Genomic DNA, 19,817 nt, shown 5'->3' with positions numbered 1-19,817 from the left:
AGAGGCAATATGTTGAAGATTTGAAACTCTTTCTTTATATTTTTTAAGAACTACATGGCAGTCAATTTCAACATGCTTTGTCTATTCATGAAAAACCGGATTTGAGGCAATATATATAGCAGATTATTGTCACAGAATATATCAACAAGCAGGGGAGGAGAAATCTTGAATTCTTTTAAAAGTTTTAGCAACCATATAAGTTCACAAGTTCCATTTGCTAAAGATCAATATTCAATTTCAGAAGAGGATCTAGAGACTGTTGTTTGCCTCTTGCTTTTTCAAGATATAAGAGTTTGGTCAAGAAAGAAGCAACAACCAGTAATAGATTTTCTAGTATCCTTACAAGCCCCCCAATCAGAATGAGTATATCCAGAGAGAATAAAAGAATTAGAGACAAAAAAAAGATCTGATGCTGGTGGTGATTGTTTCAAGTATCGAATCACTCTATAAACTGCCTTGAGATGAACATCAATGGGACAATCCATGAATTGAGTAAGACAACCTACAGGGTAGCTCAAGTCGGGTCTGGTATTGGTGAGATAAAGAAGGCGACCAACCAGCTTTCTATAAAGAGCAACATCAGGTAGAGGAGAGCCACAATTTTTTGACAAAGATGTAGTATAATCCATAGGTGTAGTGGTAGGTTTGGCTCCAAGTAAGCCACAATCATTGATCAAATCTAAAGCGTATTTTCTTTGATAAGGAACAATCCCTGTTTTGCTTCTTGCTACTTCCATGCCAATAAAGAATTTTAAAATACCAAGATCCTTTATCTTGAATTTGCTGTCCAAGAAGCGTTTGACAGCTTCAATTTATGAGAGATCATCACCAACTAACACAAAATCATCGACATAGACTAAAATAGCAGTGAAACTAACATTAGTGGACTTGGTGAATAAAGAGTGATCATTTTCAGACTGAATATATTCCAATTCAATTAAAGCATTGGATAGTTTCATGTTCCATTGACGGTTCGCCTATTTCAAACTATAAAGAGATCTTTCTAATTTACAAACTAACTTGGGATTATCACACTTCAGCCCTTTTGGTAACTTCATATAAACATCTTCATGGAGATCCCCATGAAAGAAAGCGGTATTGACATTAAGTTGATAAAGATATCAATTCTTTGATGCTGCAATTGCTAAGAGAACTCTCACTGTGCTCATTTTAACAACCGGGTTGAAGGTGTCAATATAAACAACGCTTGGAATTTGAGTGAACCCCTGAGCAACTAGCCGAGCCTTATGTCTATCAATTGTCCCATCTGGGTTGAATTTAATGCAAAAAATCCATTTACAACCTACTGTATTCTTGCCAGGAAGAAGAGAAGTGATGATCCAAGTCTTGTTTTGCTCAAGAGCAATAAGTTTTGCATCAATATCTTTTCTCCAGCAATCATGCATAACAGCCTCAAACTAGTGCTTCGAGTCAGGGTTATTTATAAGTGCAAAAGTGAAGGCTAGGTGTTTTGGAGAGAAAGATGCATATGATAAATGGTGTGATAAAGGGTATTTACAATTTGAAGAAGAACGAACAATATTGATAGGATTCTCATGTGACGCCATACTAAAACAATGAACTTCTTTAAGGTATGAGGATAGTTTTCTATCTCTCTGAGACCTTCTCAAGGCAGGTTGAGTTGGTTCAGGTTGAATGTGATCAACATGAGGCATAAGGACAGCAGCATTATCACTATTTTCATGAATGTATGATGCAGATGATGTAGAATTCTTACTAATGTCATTATTCAAAGATGAAAGAGAGCTATTGTTATTAGAGACATCAATAGTGATTCTAGGATGTGATGATGTATGAATAATATCCTCATAATGTGATGCAGTAGGCAATTACAAATCAGGAAAAGGATCAAAATTTGTTGGATTATAATAGTGTTGTGGGTGAGAATTTGAGTTTGCATGAGTCCTGGTTGTTGTTTGAACATATCTAAAAGAAAAAAATATGTTCAAAAAATTCTATATTTCGTGAGATAAAAATTTCTTTTGTGTTTAAATCAAATAAAATAGAACCTTTGGTTTCTGACTTGGATCCTAAGAAAATACACTTTCGAGCTCTAGGATCTAGTTTTGTCCTACTAGCTGTAAGTGTTGAAGCAAACACAAGACAACAAAAAATTTTAAGCTCATTTAGATCAGGTTTTGAATGAAATAAAATCTCATATGGAGTTATATTGTTTAAAAATGTACTAGGTAACCTATTAATTAAATGAACTGAATGTTGCACAGCATAATGCCAAAAATATTTGGGAACATTTAAATGAAACAATAATGCTCTTGCAACTGTCAGTAGGTGTTGATACTTTCTCTCCACAACACCATTTTGTTGTGAAGTTTCAACACAAGAAGTTTGATGTTCTATGCCTTTTGAACTATAAAATGAATCCATTTTGAATTCTATACCATTATCAGTTTGAATTTGCTTAATTCTTTTGCTGAATTGTGTTTGCACAAGTTGGACAAAGTCTTGAACCAATTTTCAGTTTTAGATTTCAATTTCATGCAATAAATCCATGTGAACCGAGTTTTGTCCTCAACTATATTTAGAAAATAATTATGACCTGAAGTTGATTGAATAAAAAGAGGTCCCCAAATATCAATATGCAATAAATCAAAAGCATTTTCAGAATTTATATTGCTTGTTGTGAAAGGTAATTTTCTCTGTCTAGCATATTAACAAGAATCACAAACATGTGAAGAAGTAATGCAATAAAAAAAAATATTTTTCATGGTAATCATTCTGCTGTAAGGTAAATGATCTAGTCTAGCATGCCAAAGAGCTCCTAGGTCTTGCTGTACACTAAGAGCTACATATTGTATCCTAAAATCTAATGAAGGCAGTTTCATAGGTTCAGCATTCATCACATATAAGTCTCCTTGTATCTCAACTTGTCCAATCATCTTCAATGAAGAAAGTGCTTGTATCTCTCAGTAAGAATTAGTGAATCTAAATTCACAATGTAATGATTTAGTAAATTTGGAAACAGAAATTAAATTATATTTAGAGTGAGGTATGAATAAAACATTGGTAAGGATCAAAGAGATTGACAATTGCACAGTTTCACAAATATTTGTAGAAGTCTTAGATTCATAAGGTAGATGTAGATTAACCAAAACAGGCTTTATATGATAAAAAGTTTTAAAAAAATTTTGAAGATAACAGGCATGATCAGTAGCACCACTGTCTAGTATCCAAGAAATTTTAGTAAAATATGCATTCAAAATATGTCTACATTTTGGTTGAGTTAAGGTGGCTGAGAAAGTGATATGATTCACACTACTTGGAGCTATCATGAGTGGTTGCTGGAGAACTGCAATTAAAATTTGCTTCTGGTCTAGAGTCAAGAAAAAAGCAGTTTCATTACCACCTTCTTCTTGACCAGAATCAGTAATGTCACCACCAACACCTGAATTTTTAATTTCACCTTCAGTACTGATGTGATTTGCACTTTTCTGCTTTCAGTGTGTAGGAAAATCATTTTTCTTGTAGCAATTCTTAACCAAATGTCCAATTCTGTTGCAGTAAGTGCATAATTTGAAAGTGTATTTTTTACCAAAAGTCTTCTGAACAGTGTTTTTCTTGCCACCACTTCGACTTCTTCCTCTATCTCTTGAGGAATAACTACCTCTTTGTGATGTTGTACTTCCATAAAATTTGTGATTATCCTTGTATCCAAGAAATTTGAACTTAATTTCCTCTCTTGTTGAGTTAGCATTGCCAAAACAGCGTTGATATCAGACAAAGGTTTTAGTAACATAATCTGAGATTTTACAGTAGAGTATTGCTCATTCAGACCTCTAAGAAATTTCACAACGTATTCCTCAGAAGCATAATTCCTAATAATTTTTAATGCACAGTTGCAGCCATTAACACAAGCTATACAGCTAGGGATTGTACGCAGGTTCTTTAATTTTTTTCCAAACAGACTTCAATTTGGTAAAGTAGAAAGTAACAGTTAAATCACCTTGCCTGATAGTGTAGAATTCCTCTTTCAATTCTCCAACTCTGAAGACATTTTCATGTGAGTAACGATTCTTCAAGTCCTTCCACAAATCTGAAACATTGCTATTCCACATCACACTCTTAGCAATTTTTGGGAAGAGCAAGAGGTTGAGCCATGAAAGCAAGATGTTATTACAGCGATCCCAAGCTTCAAACAAAGGTTGATTCTCAGTTGGTTTCGGAATCGAACCATCCAAGAACTTCACCTTGTTCTTCAATCTGAGTGCTCTCTACATATCGTGTGACCATTGGTAGTAATTTTGAGAAGCAAGCTGAAGCGGAATCAAAGCCGTACCTGGGCTTTCACTCAGATGCAGGTACTACGGGCTGACGGGGTTAGAGATTGGAGAAGAAGAGTTCGATCTGTTGAGCTGAGCTTGAAATTGCGAGAACTGACATATAAACGCTGTGAATCAGTTGAAATCTGCAATGAAATCTACTTAAGTGTTGGCATTTGAGCTGTTTTCTTCGTTTGTCGCCATTGATGTAACCTAACTCTGATACCATGTAAAATAGTATCAATCTTGAGCAGCAAATTAACAATAAATGGAGAAAGAGTTGCTGTCAACCAGTGAAATGGCTATAGCAGAATGAGAAAGAAAAGGAAAAAAAGAATGATTGAGACGAAATCGAGACAGAGAAGTGTTGTGATGATAAATTTTTTTATTACAATTGAATAATACATCATAAAAACTTCACACTATACTATATAATTTATATAGCTGGACAAAAAGTGTGAAAAGAAAAAAAAAAGAATAACAAACTATATATTAACTAATCCTAACAAACTAGTCAGCAGAACAATCTAATAAACAAACAAAAATATACTAACAAATTTTTTACATTTCAAAATATTATTTTCAGTATCTATATTAATTAACATAATATACTGTAGAACATGTTCTTCACTTTTCTTTTTTCCCCCCCTCCCGTTGTCAATGAGCAATTAATTTCATCATAAGAGACAAATGCCTTTCTTTGTAATTACGTGATTCCCTTTTAGTTTATGTATGTCATAATTATTAGAATTTTTCTATATATTTTTCATATAGAATAAATATTAAAATATAAAATATAATAATTATTAAAAATAAATTAAATAATATATATTTATATATAAATATAAAATAACTAATTTAATAATTAAATTTTTGTGTGAACATAATATTTTTAAAAAAATAATGTATTTATAAAACATTTTATTATTATATTTTATAAAATACAAGAATATTAATCATACTTTACTTAGAAAATATCAACATTTGTTTGAAAGAATATAGAAAATATTTAGTTCAATTATACCAAATTTTAGAGAAGAAAAATATAATTTGCCCAAAATTTCATGGAGATTAGATTCTCTTACTAATAAGGTATATATATATATATATACTCTTGTAAGTTATAACAAATTAAAAGCACACGGTTTTATTGTCCAATTGTGGTGCAAAGGAGAAAAACGGCCAACGGAGTTTACAACAAGAAATTAAAGGTGTTGTTAGTTGTTAGCCACTTCAAACTCCAAACCCTAATAGTTTGATATATTAATACTTAAGAACTAAATTGGCTCATTAGTGGTGCCTCCTGCATAGTGATTATCATCAACTCCAATTTAATGTAACAGTATTATTATATTCAATTGTTAGGTATATATAATTCATCCAATCTATACATTGGTGTTTGTCTTCACTCTTTTATGATCCAATGTCCCATGAAAACTTTGTTTGCAGTGAGATCACCATAATTTGTGGGCCATACCCCCCACAGTGAAAATAGAAGATGAAGAAACTGAAAAAAGAAACAAGTACTTTTGTTTGATTTGGGACAACACTACCTTATTAGTTTATTGTCTCCCAAAGTAAGGACAAGGATGAGATTAATTGACCTTTTTCTTGTTCCTTCATAGTTAAATAATAACCAAATATTAAAAAGTAACATAAATAGTACCTAGTAAAAGTAAATGTTATTTACATAGTAATTGCCAATATTACCTTACCTAGCTAGACCAAAGAACAATGTATAGCCTTCAATAATATGATGCTATTTCTTGCAATCTTTTGTGGTTGTAAAGTTATCAACAACCACAATCACATGTCTTCAATTTATTTGAATGCAGTTGTGTTGCATGTTTTTACTAGCTACAACTTTCAGTTAATAATATTGGGCATTTATGTTCTTGTCAGAGTGGGGGACCTTTAACATTCAATTTACTGTGTGAGAAGTGAGAATACCATCTTTAATAAACATGGTAAATCAGTCATGAAATAAATTAAAGGAATACACGCTTTTTTTTCCTAATATTGAGAGTTTAATTTTGTTATATTTATAATGTAAAATATTTTATATAATTATCAAAATATTTTATATAATTATTTAAGTATATTTATTTTTTTAAATAATTATTTATATAGTTAATATAAAAAATAATTATTTTTAATAACATAACATATAAATAAATGTATGTATAAATCACTTAATATCCAAAAAATAATAATGAGATTGAAGCTTGAACATTGAATCAAAGAAATAAAGATCTTAAGATAACAAGCATTCTTGATTCTTTCATAGAAATTCAAGAGGTACATTGTGCCATAACTTGCTCATTTCTTTGAACAAATCTAGCTGAAAATTAAAACAAGTTAGGTGCAAGTTAACGAAAATATTATCCCTCATGATAATTCTTTTTTTTTTCAGCACAAAACAAAATTTTTTTTTTGTTAAAACTAAATAAATAATATTTTTGTTAACTTGCACCTTAATAGAATCATACGAAAAAAATTTCAAAAACTATACAACAGAAAGGAAATCAAATGAAAACTGCTAAGGCTTGTCGGCCAACCGAAAATGGGAAGAAAATATTCAAGAACTCATCACTGGTCATCACTCACTAAGTTTGATTTTGTTATAAGGCCATACACAATATGTTAATGTTTTCAGTTCCAACAAGATCATTATTCTTGTGCTGATTTTTGAACCAGGGAGACCCTCCATCATCAGAAGAGTTTTCAATTGATGTCTTGAGTGATGAATTAGTTCCTTCATAAACACTATTTGAACTGTTTGATGAATGGTTCTGCTGATCAGTGTGAATGAGCTTCCCAAACAACAAAATGTGTGGTGCTTTTGTTTCATTGGAACAAGACTCCTCCTTATTGAAACTCTGGCCAGGATTTCCCACACTCAACAAGCAAGATATCTCAAGATTGTTATTGTTCTTGGTGGCGGCGGAGTTGTTCTTGTTGTAGATTCCAAAACTAGGCCTATGAGGGTGTTGTGCTGCATGATCAAGCCTTGGAAATCCATCAAGAATGTGGAAATCTTGCGGAGCGAGCCCGAATTGATGGGCATGCCTGGCTCCCTGTATGCCTTGATGATCTTGAATGGTGGAGAATGATGATGCAGGTGGAAATTGGTTGATGAGTTGAAAATCTGGTTGGTCTTGTAGGAACCTTTGTTTCTTCCTTGGTGGTGAGAATGGAGAGAGATGAAAGTTTGGCACATTTGAGACTAGTTCAACTAACCAAGGATTCACACACTTCACATTTTGGAGTAGATCTGGTTCATCCCATACCACCTGAAATTCCCATCATAATAATAATTCAAATTGCTAGAAAAATCAAGAATTGTCAGCACAGTAATTTAACTGGTGATACTGTACTACTACTGTTAACTCTAACCATAAAAAAAATCCATTTATAGCAACACATGTTGTTGCACAAAATTTTACACAAAGCTCAATATCAGAACCATGCAGTGACAAGTAACTATTTAATAGGGAAATAGTTATGTGACAAAAATGAAAATGAGCTTAATCTGATAAAACAGGAAATTAAAGTAGAGATCTAAGAGTGAATGGGATCTGAAGATAGATACCTGAAGAAGACGCCAAGGAGAATGAGGCCAATGAAGAGGATCTGAAAGCTGGACAGAAGAAATAGTCCCCATGAACCAACTGATTCTGGAAGAGTCCTCAGTCTCAAAGGGCATCTTGAATCTCATACCAGAACACCATTGAATCTGCATTGAAGCTCTCACTGAAGAAGCCTTCACACAAAACTCCGGTGAGCTCCCTCTTGGATAATACACCACCTCAAATGCCCTTCCATTCACAGCACAATTCACAGCCTCACCAACACAATTACATTCACCACCACCATAACCAACATTATTAGTCGTACTAATATTAGTATTTGTGGCGGTTCCAGCACCAATACCACCCTTCTTGGCCCTCCTAATCCCAACACAAAGGTCACCATTTTGGGCTCGGAGGAAAACAATGGAGTCACCGGCAACAAGCTTCTTGTGGTTAACGAAATTGCTCCAACCAGTAGTCAAAAGGTGCCTCCTTGGCGTGCCTCTATAAATGTGTCTGAACTTCCAACACTGCCCATGCACGTCTTTTGCGATTATGGTCTGAACCGGAGGCTCTGCGGAGTAATCAAGCCTTGGGAAAATGGTTTCGGCGCAGTAACGAGGCACAGAGAAACCGCCGCCATTGTTGGCATCGGATTGTGTTAGAGTCTTTGCAAAAGAAGCAGGCTTTTCACCATTATTATTGTTGTCCAAGAAACTATTATGATTACTACTACAATGATGATCGTGTTCTTCTGGGTCTGAGAGGTGGTGTTGTTGAGGGAGAGGGGTGAGGGTGATCTTGACGTAGACCTCGTCGGTTTCAGGTTCTGCCATGTATTTGATGGCGGTGAGTGTGCAAGGGAAGAAGGGCGGAATGGGGGTTTTGATGGTAGGGGCAAAATGGGGTTTTCGACCATGGGCATGAGCTTGTTCGTGTTCAGCGTGGCCTTGTGGGAAGTACAAGACTTTGGTGTTGAGAGGTGGCATTTGAACCATGGGGCCTGCGCAGGCGTGCCATAGTTGAGAATCTAAGCATGTTTGTATTGCTGATGTTGTTGTTCTTGTTCTGCTTCTGTCCATGGAAGAAGAAGAAGAAGAATAAGAATTTGAGGAGAGAAGAGAATAGAAGAGAGTGAATAGTGTATTGTTGTTGTTGTTGTTGTGTGAGAGAGAGAGAGTATGTGAAGTGGAAGATAAATAAAAAGGGAAGAGAGAGAGAGAGAGAGTAAACTCTCACTCACGCGTTAAAGTGTCTCACTTGCCGACCAAAGACCAAATATGTGTGACACTTTCATTCACATCAATGAGCAAATGGTGTTTCTACTTATTTTTTGTTTTAGATAATTGCTTCAATCTGCTTTTTTTTTTGGAAGATTAGGGATAAAATATTATTTCAGTATATAATTGTATAATAAATTTATGAAATTTGTTAAGCAAACAATGATTTTTTTGAACAATATAAATAATGGACTATAAAATTAGTCCAAGTAAAAACACACTACATTTTTAAATAGGAAAGTATGAGAAACCAATGGAATATTTGTACAATGTGTACAATAAAGGTTTATGGAGTATTAGAGATATAACCATTAGTATTACCTTTTCTCATCAGCTGAAGTTTTTGGGATGAGTGGTATCATGACATGGTATTAGAGCTCTAAATCTGAAAGGTCAAGAATTTGATCTTTGGTGAACCCCAAAATCAGTTTAAGCTTTGGGAAGATGTTTATTATCCCTAGTACACCATTATCTCCCTAGCGGAATCCTTTCCAAATTATCCACCTAAATCTTAATACTAAGATAACCATCTGCACACCTAGTGAATTGAACATCCGATATATCTATTGTTCACATTGTTTAGTATTTTCATTGTCTACGTAGCTATACTTTTCCTAAATTTAGTATGCATATTTCTAATATACAAAATCATCATATCTTTAATTAATTTTATTTATAGTTAAAATTTGAATAAAAATAAATTTTAGAGTATACATTAAATATATTCAAGAATTATATCATTTAAAAAGTAAGAAAATAATTATTTTTATAGTATGAAAGATGAATTTTTATTTTTTATCAATTATTTTTAATATCTAAAATAAAAATTGTCTAATAAAGGTATACACAAAAATTTATAATATATATATAAAATTCTTTTAAATTAACAATATTGTTTTACCATAAAAAATTTAAGAGCTAATAATTCTAACAAAAAGAAATAAAAATTGAGATAATCTCACAAATTAAAATTACTTAACATGATCCTCATAATGGGATGTTAGCATCAAAAGTATATACATTTTTCTTTTAATATTATAGATATAGTGACAGATCTTAACTATTAAAGACGTAAAATCTTACACTAATTTTAAAGTTTAAGGATTCAATAATACACGGTGACATCTAAAATTTAAAATGTATTATCTAATTACTTTATGGACTTATAAAAATATCAAACTTAAAAATTTAATCCATTCTTATACCATATCTTAGATATTACAAATTTAATACCATTTAGAACAACAAAAGAAGACGTACCTCTAGAACTCATGATCATAAGGGCTAAGTGTTGGAGGATGATAATTGCTTGTCAATTTGGTACTTGAAAAATGAGAATATACATCCTGTTTAATATTTTCAGAAATAGCATGCGATGAATTTGTTAGTCATCAAAAAAATTAGAAGAAAATATGAATCCTTCTTTCATAAAATGTATATATTATATAATGAATCAGGTCTTAATTATTAAATACTTAGAACATAAAAAGTTCTACATTGTTATCTTATTTTATCCTTTATATTATTCATGAGGTCATAAGGCCCAACAATATATAATGACATCCAAAACTCAAAATGTATTATCCAATTATTTTATGGACTTACAAGAAAATATCAAATTTAGACATTTAACATGGTTTTTCAAAGAAAAAAATTAATAATTAATAAAAACTTATCATAAAAAATTCTAACAAAAAGTAAGTTAATATAAAGATAAAGAGATAAAGAAACTAATATAGATAATTTTTTTCTTTCTACTTTAAACTGTTTTATGTATGTTTTTAAAATCAAACAAATTTCTATTTCTATTATTATCTCTATAATAATAAGGTTTAATTACTCTGTTGTTTCTATAATTTTGTGAAATTTTCAATTAGGTCCTTATATTTTTTTTCTTTTTAATTGAGTCCCTGCACCAAATCTTTTTTTTCAATTAAGTCTCTCTTAGTAGTAATTGACTTAATTTTATAGGGACCTAACTAAAAAAAAAAGAATTGGTACAGGGACTTAAATAAAAGGAAAAAAAAGTATAGGGACCCAATTAAAAAAAAATTTGGTGCAAAGACTCAATTAAAAGAAAAAAAAATATAGGAACCTAATTGAAAATTTTGCGAAACTATAGGAATCAGTAGAGTAATTAAACTTAATAATAATCAATTATAACTTTAGATGTACACACTTTTTTTTTTTTTTGTGATTTTCAAACTCACCCATTTCACAACTTTGAGGGGGGGGGGGGGAAAGCAAGCAGAGAGATATAGATTATATATATAGTATAGAGTATAGACACATATAACTAAATGGGGTGGTTGGAGAAATGTAAAGAATTATATGTACACATTGTTTTTCTCATATTTTTGCGAGGACATTTTAATTTTTTGGCTCCATTTTACACTTGTTTATGGAAATGTAATATTTTGCTTATTACGTCCCAACAAATGTTAACAAAGTAACAAACTAATTAACACATAAAAACATCTTCGAAAACAAGTAAACAATAATTCATAAAACATAATTAATAATTTGATAGATGAGTAATGGTAGTTAGTCACATTTTGCGTATCATTTTTTAAAGTATAACTAAATTCTGCGATTCACAGCAAGGTCCTACCACGAAAGGATGCCACATGCAAAACCTATAATTGGGAACTTAAAAATATGGATACTGGCTCTACCATTTAATAATACAAACACTAATTAAATCAATTAATGAAACTTTCAGTGCGTGTGTTCAGATCAATGAAATAAATAAAAGTGGAAATTTCAATGTGTAATAATATTAATGAATATTTATGGAGTCAAAAGAGAAACAGCTCCTCCGCCCGGGACACAACTAGGGAGTAAATAGTACATGAACTAAATTAAGATTATTTTCGGAGAACAGAAGCGTCGAAGAATTTGTGTACTAAACTTTCTTTTTTGGGTGCATTGTATTATAATTTATAAACCTTTAATATACCACTAAAGGTTAGATACCAGCAATTAGTAGCTAGAAGCTAGTGATTACAGCTAATATTATTAATTATTACTAACTGCACATTAATTAATTAATATATCTAAAGATATTAAAAAATAAGTTTTAATTTTGCAGTACCCTCGGAATATAAAATAATTTTTTTTTTATAAAAAAAAGTGAATTATTTGTATTTTATATCATTAAAACTAAAAAAACGAAAAGTTTTGGAAGTAAGTAGATTTTAGTAATTTTAATCAATAATTAATTAATATAATTATTAAATTATTTTTAATAAATAAATTTTATTAATTTATGTATATAAATATAAATTGTATTGACTTATTTATATATATATATATATTAATAAATATTAGTATAAATTATGTATTAATGTGTATAAATTTTTATAAATATATATACAAATTATTATTAATTAAATATTGACCTAAAATAATAATATTTGGTCATGTTGTTTAGAAAAATATCTTTTATATAAAACATTTTTATTGTAATCTTAAATCTTAACAAATCCTAGAAATAATGAAGGTTTATGGTGATGCATAGCATAGTGCTGAAATCAAGGCAAAAGAAAAGAGATGGGATATTAACCATAGTCAACACTAAAATTTAATGGTGGCCGGTCTGCCCGAGGCTCTAACTCTTTGGCCTTAAGCATGGGATAATGTTTCCCAGAGCCATAAGATGAGGAAAACCACTTAATTATCTTAAGAGTAGTCAACACCATTGCTTGGTTCTTGCGCGTATGGATAACCCTCCCTACATTATTTTAGTGCAACCCTAGATTTTACTCCTATCATGAATTCATGATACTTTTTTAGCATCTAAGCGTTTTATAATAAAATTTAATTTGTTTAAAGACTTATATTTAAAAGTTCATTAAAAATGATAGAAAAATAATTTTCAAAAATTTTACAGTAATAAAAATTGATTAAAAGTTAAATATTTAATTTATAATCTGTTGAAAACAATTTATTAACACTTTATTTAGATGTAGGAAAGAAAATAAAAGAAAAGAAAAGAAGAGGAAAGAAAATAAGATGAAAGAAAATGAAAGACAAAATAAAGTTATTTGTGTGTTGTTTGGATAAATAAAAAATAGATGAAAAGAAAATATAGAAAAAATTTTCTTTTGTTTAATGGAAAGAAAAATGAGAAGAAAGAAAATTATAATAGTATAAAATTATATTAATATTCTTATCATAAAATAAAATATAAATATTTTTATTTATTCATATTTTATTATATTTTATAAATATTATAAAATATTATAATTTTATATATTTGATTTAAATTATTTATCTAATACATATAATATATTTAAATCTGAATTTTATTATAATAATATATTAAAAATAAATTTATATTAATAATTATTAATAATAATATAACTAAGGGTAGTATTAAAAATACAAAAAATATAGCATTTTTTATGTTTTTTACTTGTGATGAAAAAAAAAATAGTAGGACATACATAACAATTTTTTTTCTTCCTATTTTTTTTATAACCAAACAAAGAAAAATATCATTTTTCATCCAATTTTTTTCACTCATTTTCTCTCCAACCAAACATAGTATAAGTGCTTACTTATAAAATTATAAGTAACCATGAAAGATTGATTCGCTAACAAAAGTAACCATGGAAGATCATAACTCTTCAGATGCCCATAATTGATTAGTTCCGTTTGTCAAAAATAGCCAAGTCTGATGTAGCCTTAACAAAGTGGCATACGTGGACTATTTTCTTCGTTCTTCTTAGTTGGAACCTAATTTTTGCAGGGTGAAATCATAGTCGAGTACAATCATCCATCGTTCCAAGTTTAAAGGTGCTAAAATGGCGTCGTATCCCCCCTTTTTTCGTTGAAGTGAAGCCCTAATCAGCCTAATGACTAATCCCCCCTTCCCCCATTGCCCTTAATGGCTAATGGCATCTGAGATAAGAGTCTGAGTTCCAGACTTCGAATGTGACCGCCGAAATCCCCCAGCCAACCTCGTCTCTCCGTCGGCTCCTTGTCGTTTCGAGCTAACAATCGGCAGTCCCTCACGGCCTCACCCTCACCTTCACGGCCTCACCTCGTCACTCCGCCATCTCTCCCCTCACGTTGTCACTCAGTCTCGACTTCACCTTGTCGTCACTCTCAGTCTCGGCCTCACCTCGTCGTCACTCTCAGTCTTGACCTCACCTCGTCAGCGGCAGCTCGCATTCATCAAGAAGTATCTCTGTCTCTGCTCCCTCGGGTCAGCTGGGTGGTAGTGGTGGTCGTCAGAAAGCTCAGAAAGCGTTCATCAAGAAGCATCTCTGCTTCAGTGCCTCTGCTCCCTCAGGTCAGTTGCTGTTGTATTTAATTTTTAGAGTTGTTGAACCTGAGCATATTTTAGATGGTAATTTGGTACTGTTATGGAATGTGGTGGATACTGGATATTACTGTTGCATTTGATTTTCTAGAGTAATTGTTGAATGACTTGAATCTGGGTGAATTTTAGTTAGAATTGTTCTTGAATTTGGTAGTTGCTGCTGTTGTATTTAGTTTTTTAGGATTACGTTATTTGTTGTTGGTTGCTGTGTTGGTACTTGGTATAGAATACTCAATGAGCATGAATGTAGTGTTGCCAATCAAGATGTGACTATTACTCCAATAGACCATAGAGAGAGGAATGTTAACATGGCCATGAAGGTTGAGAAGAAGATTAAAGGTGAAATCAAAGCTAGGAGAGTATGGCTTGTATCCGTGGTTATTTTTGTCAATCAGAGCTAATCAATTGTGGGCATATGAGAAGTTATCATCTTCTATGGTTACTTTTGTCAGCAAATCAATCTTTCATGATTACTTTTGGTGGTTTAATAAAAAAAAAAATTCAACTTCCTTTCTCCTTTTGTTTAATCATTGTAAGTTATTGAAATAGTTTGAAAAAAGACTCACAGAGTCACAAATCTAAAAAAATTTAACAGTGAGATAAATATACATAACACGTTTATTTTTATAAAATATAATTAGTCTTTGAATTATCTAACAAACAAAATAAAATAATAAAATAATAATTTAAAATTTCATTCGTCTGAATTTTATATTTTCTAAGGATTAAATAATTTCTCATTGTTAAAATAATCAAATATCTCTTTTTTATATATGATACTAAATAATTATTTAAAAAATTATTTTTTCTATACGATTAAAAAAGATGGCTCTTTATAATGTTCATAACAAAAAAATTTTATCAATTAATATAATTGTTACGAATAAAAATAAATCTAACTTCCAAAACAAAATATAAATAAATAATTAATATTAGAGAGCAAAGAAAAAAAATAATATTTTAAAAATTTAAATTTAGATTACTCATTTATTTTTTATTTGCTTTTATTATTATTATATGTTTAATTATTTTTATTAAATAATTAATATAATATTTTTGTAATATGGTACTTGGTGAGGTCTTCTTTCATTACTTATATGGCTTAAGAGTGTAGATCAAGAGAAAAAACTTAAGTGGAGTTAAATTTATTATTTGAGTGGGGGTAAACATTTTTTTTTTCTATACACTACATAAAAGTGTAAGAAAATTCAATGGGTGCACTTGCCTGCCCCTTTCAATGTAAAATACCCTCCCACCTTTGAATGTAAATCCGTCTCCACACACACATTATTCTATTATAAACTCTATGTAATACATTACAAAACATTTCCATGAAATCATATATATTTTTCTGTTGTTTGAGTTCATGAGTTGTAATGTTGGATAAGGCTACTTGGGTGGCAAAATAACTTTTATCGCGCGCCCAATTTTATTTTTATCGCAATTGCATTTCTATAAGGAAACAAATTGAACCCTAGACCTTTATAAATTAACAAAAGAATTTGAAGTTGTAAATACAATTAAATAATTTATTGGTTATAATCGAAGAAAAACTGATCTGAGCTAAGATGTTGAGAATTTTGATAAACTGAAAAAGGAGAAAGATGAAGAGTAAGGTTGAGAGAGAAACTGAGTTCTTTTCATTTTTGAAAAATTATCGAGTAGTGAAATACTGAACTTTCTAGTGAGGTTGTTACACTTTATATTTTTTTTTATAATTAATTATATCCATATATTAAATAACTAACAAACTAATTTCTATTCTAATTGTTATATGCTGAAATGATTAACTAATTGCAATTAAGCCTAGCTATACTGCTAATGAAAATAATCTAGGTGATATCCTTTTACAAGTTAAAATTGTATAAATTTAACAATCATAATTTAAAAATATTAACAGAAAATAAATCCAGTGGCAGAACTTTAATAAGAAAATTAATTGGTTAGTCTTTGGAACAAATCACCATAAAATGAATGAGACCATACAAGTGTTTTTCATGAATAATATGGCAGTCCAATTCAATGTAATAATCCACTTTAATGTATTTGATTCTTTCATGGAAGATGGGATTATTGGTAATGTGAATGACTAATTGCTTGTCACAGAATAGAATAGAGTGAAGTATAATATGAAGCGGCATGCCAATGAAACCCATTAAGTAAGACAACCATCTTGTTTCACAGGTAGCAACAGCAAGAGACCTATATATATTCGACTTCTGTAAAAGACTTGGCAATAGTGGTTTACTTCTTGCTATATTAGCTCACTAGAGAGTTCTCAAGTATGAAGCAATAACCTAGAACAAATCGGCGAGTAGGGGTGTACATGGCCCGACTCGGCTCGAAGACCCGACCCGACCCCGAACACTTTAGGGGCTAATTTAGTGTGATTTCATCGGGTTTAGGGCCAGGTAAGGGTCTCAAAAATAGACCCGGTCATTATTTCGGGTCGGGTCCGAGCCATAGCTCGGGTTACCCGAACTCGGCCCGGTGGCCCGGTCATCATACACAATTAATATTTTGTGTTATTAGTGATGGATGATGGCTATTCTTATGTGGAATTTAAATATTATAAACTTTAATATTTTGTGTTATTAGTCATTATAAGATTATAAGTTAATGTTTTATGTTTAAAATGCATAAGACTTTAGACTAATGCATAATATTATGTTATTTGTATTGATTTAAATATTTGGTGTTATTAGACAATATTAGTATTGATTATGGTTATGCTTTAATTTTAGAGAAGGGTTGGTTCTTGTTATATTTTTTTAAGTGAATTTTACTATGTGAATTGTGAAATAATGGTTGGAGATTAGGTGATTTTTACATGCTAAAGACCCGATTTTCACCCGGCCCAAAGGTGCATAGGTTTCATCGGGTCTAGGATCGGGTTAGGGTCTAAAAATTAGACCCGATCTATATTTCGGGCCGGGTCTGGGTTAAGCCAAACCCGATATGGCCCGGCCCATGTACACCCCTATCGGCGAGTATCAGTGCAGGTAACCCAATCAGCATCGGCAAAGCCAATGAATACAAATTAGAAGTAGATGAGAATAATAGACCAATTACAGGTCTACCTTTCAAATATCAAAGCACACAAAAAGCTTCCTGTAGGTGAGAGGTGGATGCATAGTCCAAAAACTGGCTTTAACATCCCACAACATAAGAGATATTAGGTCTTGTGTTTGCGAAGTAGAAGCGTTGTCCGATGAGTTGCCTGTAAGTGCTGTTGTTTGGTAAAATGGTTTCTAATTCCTTCGAGAGTTTCTGACTATAATCAAATGAGTGGAGATAGACTTGCAATCTAGATAACCCAAAATCTTTGAGAAGGTCCATGTCATACTTCCTCTGATAAATATGAATTCTGAAGTTGGAACGCGTTACTTCCATTTTCAAGAAGTACTTGAGATCATTAAGATTTTTTATTTTAAATTTGTCATCCAATATTTGCTTGATTGAATCAATTTTGCCAATGTCATTTCTGGTTAAAACCAAATCATCCACATATACTAGAATGTGAGTGAAATCCTTGGATTTTCTCTTGATGAAGAGACGATGATCATAAAAAACTACTCATAATCAGCATCAACAAAAGTCTAAGTGAGTTTAATGTTCTATCACCTGCTAATTTGCTTAAGTCTATAGAGAGACTTTTACAATTTGCATACCAAACCTAGTTGTGGCACATCCAAATTAGGTGGTATCTTCAAATAAATTTTCTTATCCAAATCACCATGAAAGAAGGCAATACTGACGTTCAACTATTTCAAATTCCATTTTTTTTCCGCTACTAAGGCCAACATTACTCATAAAGTAGTCATTTTGACAATCGGACTAAAAGTATCACCATAATTCACTTTCAGTACTTGAGTAAATCCTTTTGCAACTGGCCTAGATTTGTGCATCTCTACGGTACCATTCGAATTGAATTTTACCTGAGAAATTCACTTGTAACCCATAGCCTTCTTGTCTTTTGGGAGTTCAGTGAGATACCAAATTTTGTTCTAATCTAGACATGCTAATTTAGCTTGTATTAATTTTCTCCAACATTCATGCACAATCGCTTCCTCATAGGTTATAGGTTCTGGATTTGAAGTGATGGCTAGAGAAAGAAACTTCTATTCTAGGATTAATTTATGATATGAGAAGTGCTGTGAGATAGGATATAATGTACTAGAGTTGACAGAATTGCTAAAGTGCGCTTTGTGGGTTATCATATAATGGTAGTCCTTTAAATAGACAGGCAACCTTTTAAATTTTTCAAATTTTGGTACTGTAATCATGTATGATACGGTTGTTTTGTAATGCAGGTATAGTGTTAATGTATGGTGTACTAATAGGTGCAATGGTGTGTAAGAAAAGTAGTGAATGCATTAAACTTGAGAAAATATTCATTTGAATATGTGAGTTTGGTGTATGCAAGTGATTGCAAATAATGAGTGGATGATGTATCATACTGAAAGAGGTCAATCTAGTATGGAGTGAGAGTGGGTATCGCAATGATATCAATACTTGTGGAATATAAAAATGAAAACTGATACTCATAGAAAGTTATATTTTTAGATAAAAAAAAATTTTGGATTTTAAGTTAATAAGTCAAAAACATTTTGTTCCAATTTTAAAACCTAAAAAGGTTGTCTTCCTGGCTTTTAGATCCAAGTTTATTCTTGAGTTTGTTAATATAGAAGCATATGCAAGAGAATCAAATACCCCCTTAAATCTAAAAAGTGGGATAACTTACCATAAAAAAATTTATAAGGACAAGCATTCACTACAACAAAAACACCATTTAGCGGCGGTTCTTGGAGCCGTTTAGCGGCGATTTTGAACTGCCGCAAAACATTTCGCGACGGTTTCATGAAACGCCAGAAGATAGGGCGCGGCAAAACGGATAGCGGTGGTTTTAGTCAACCGCTGGAATAACTGCCGCAAAATGCAATTTGGGTTTGTAGGCGGTTATTAACTGCCATTGTATGTGAAGGAAAATTGCTATTACCCAATTTGCGGCGGTTACAAACCGCCGCTAAATGTCGGACAGAAAGAAAACATATTATAGTTTTGCGGTGGTTTCAAAACCGCCGCCAAATTCAAATTTCCCATTAAAATTTTAGATTTTCTATTATTTTGCCTATTTTGACAAAGAATGTTTATTAAACTTTAATTTTTTTACGTTTTAACTAATTAAAACAAATTGCAACCAAGTAAAACATGTCAATTAACATAACAAACCAAATTAAGCGAATGCAAACATAACATATATAACGAAATTGTCATAACATCATCCAAAATAAACTAAGAATGCTCAAGTCGAATAAAATAAGCATAACGTACTAAA

At 31.4% G+C, this 19,817-nt stretch overlaps 1 protein-coding gene across 1 annotated transcript; it reads right to left on the bottom strand.

Annotated features, from left to right (window-relative positions):
- Positions 1-6,552: 6,552 nt before the first annotated feature.
- On the bottom strand, positions 6,553-9,132 carry LOC112777526 (auxin response factor 16). The gene is made up of 2 exons (XM_025821913.3): positions 7,891-9,132; positions 6,553-7,591 (listed from the first exon to the last, which is right to left on the bottom strand). The coding sequence occupies exons 1-2, from the start codon at positions 8,950-8,952 to the stop codon at positions 6,920-6,922; spliced, it is 1,734 nt and encodes a 577-aa protein (XP_025677698.1). The 5' UTR covers positions 8,953-9,132; the 3' UTR covers positions 6,553-6,919.
- Between the last annotated feature and the right edge of the window lie 10,685 nt (positions 9,133-19,817).

The sequence above is a fragment of the Arachis hypogaea genome, chromosome 19 (assembly GCF_003086295.3).
Source record: "Arachis hypogaea cultivar Tifrunner chromosome 19, arahy.Tifrunner.gnm2.J5K5, whole genome shotgun sequence".
Classification (NCBI taxonomy): domain Eukaryota; kingdom Viridiplantae; phylum Streptophyta; class Magnoliopsida; order Fabales; family Fabaceae; genus Arachis; species Arachis hypogaea.
This window is presented reverse-complemented; position numbering and strand designations above follow the sequence as displayed.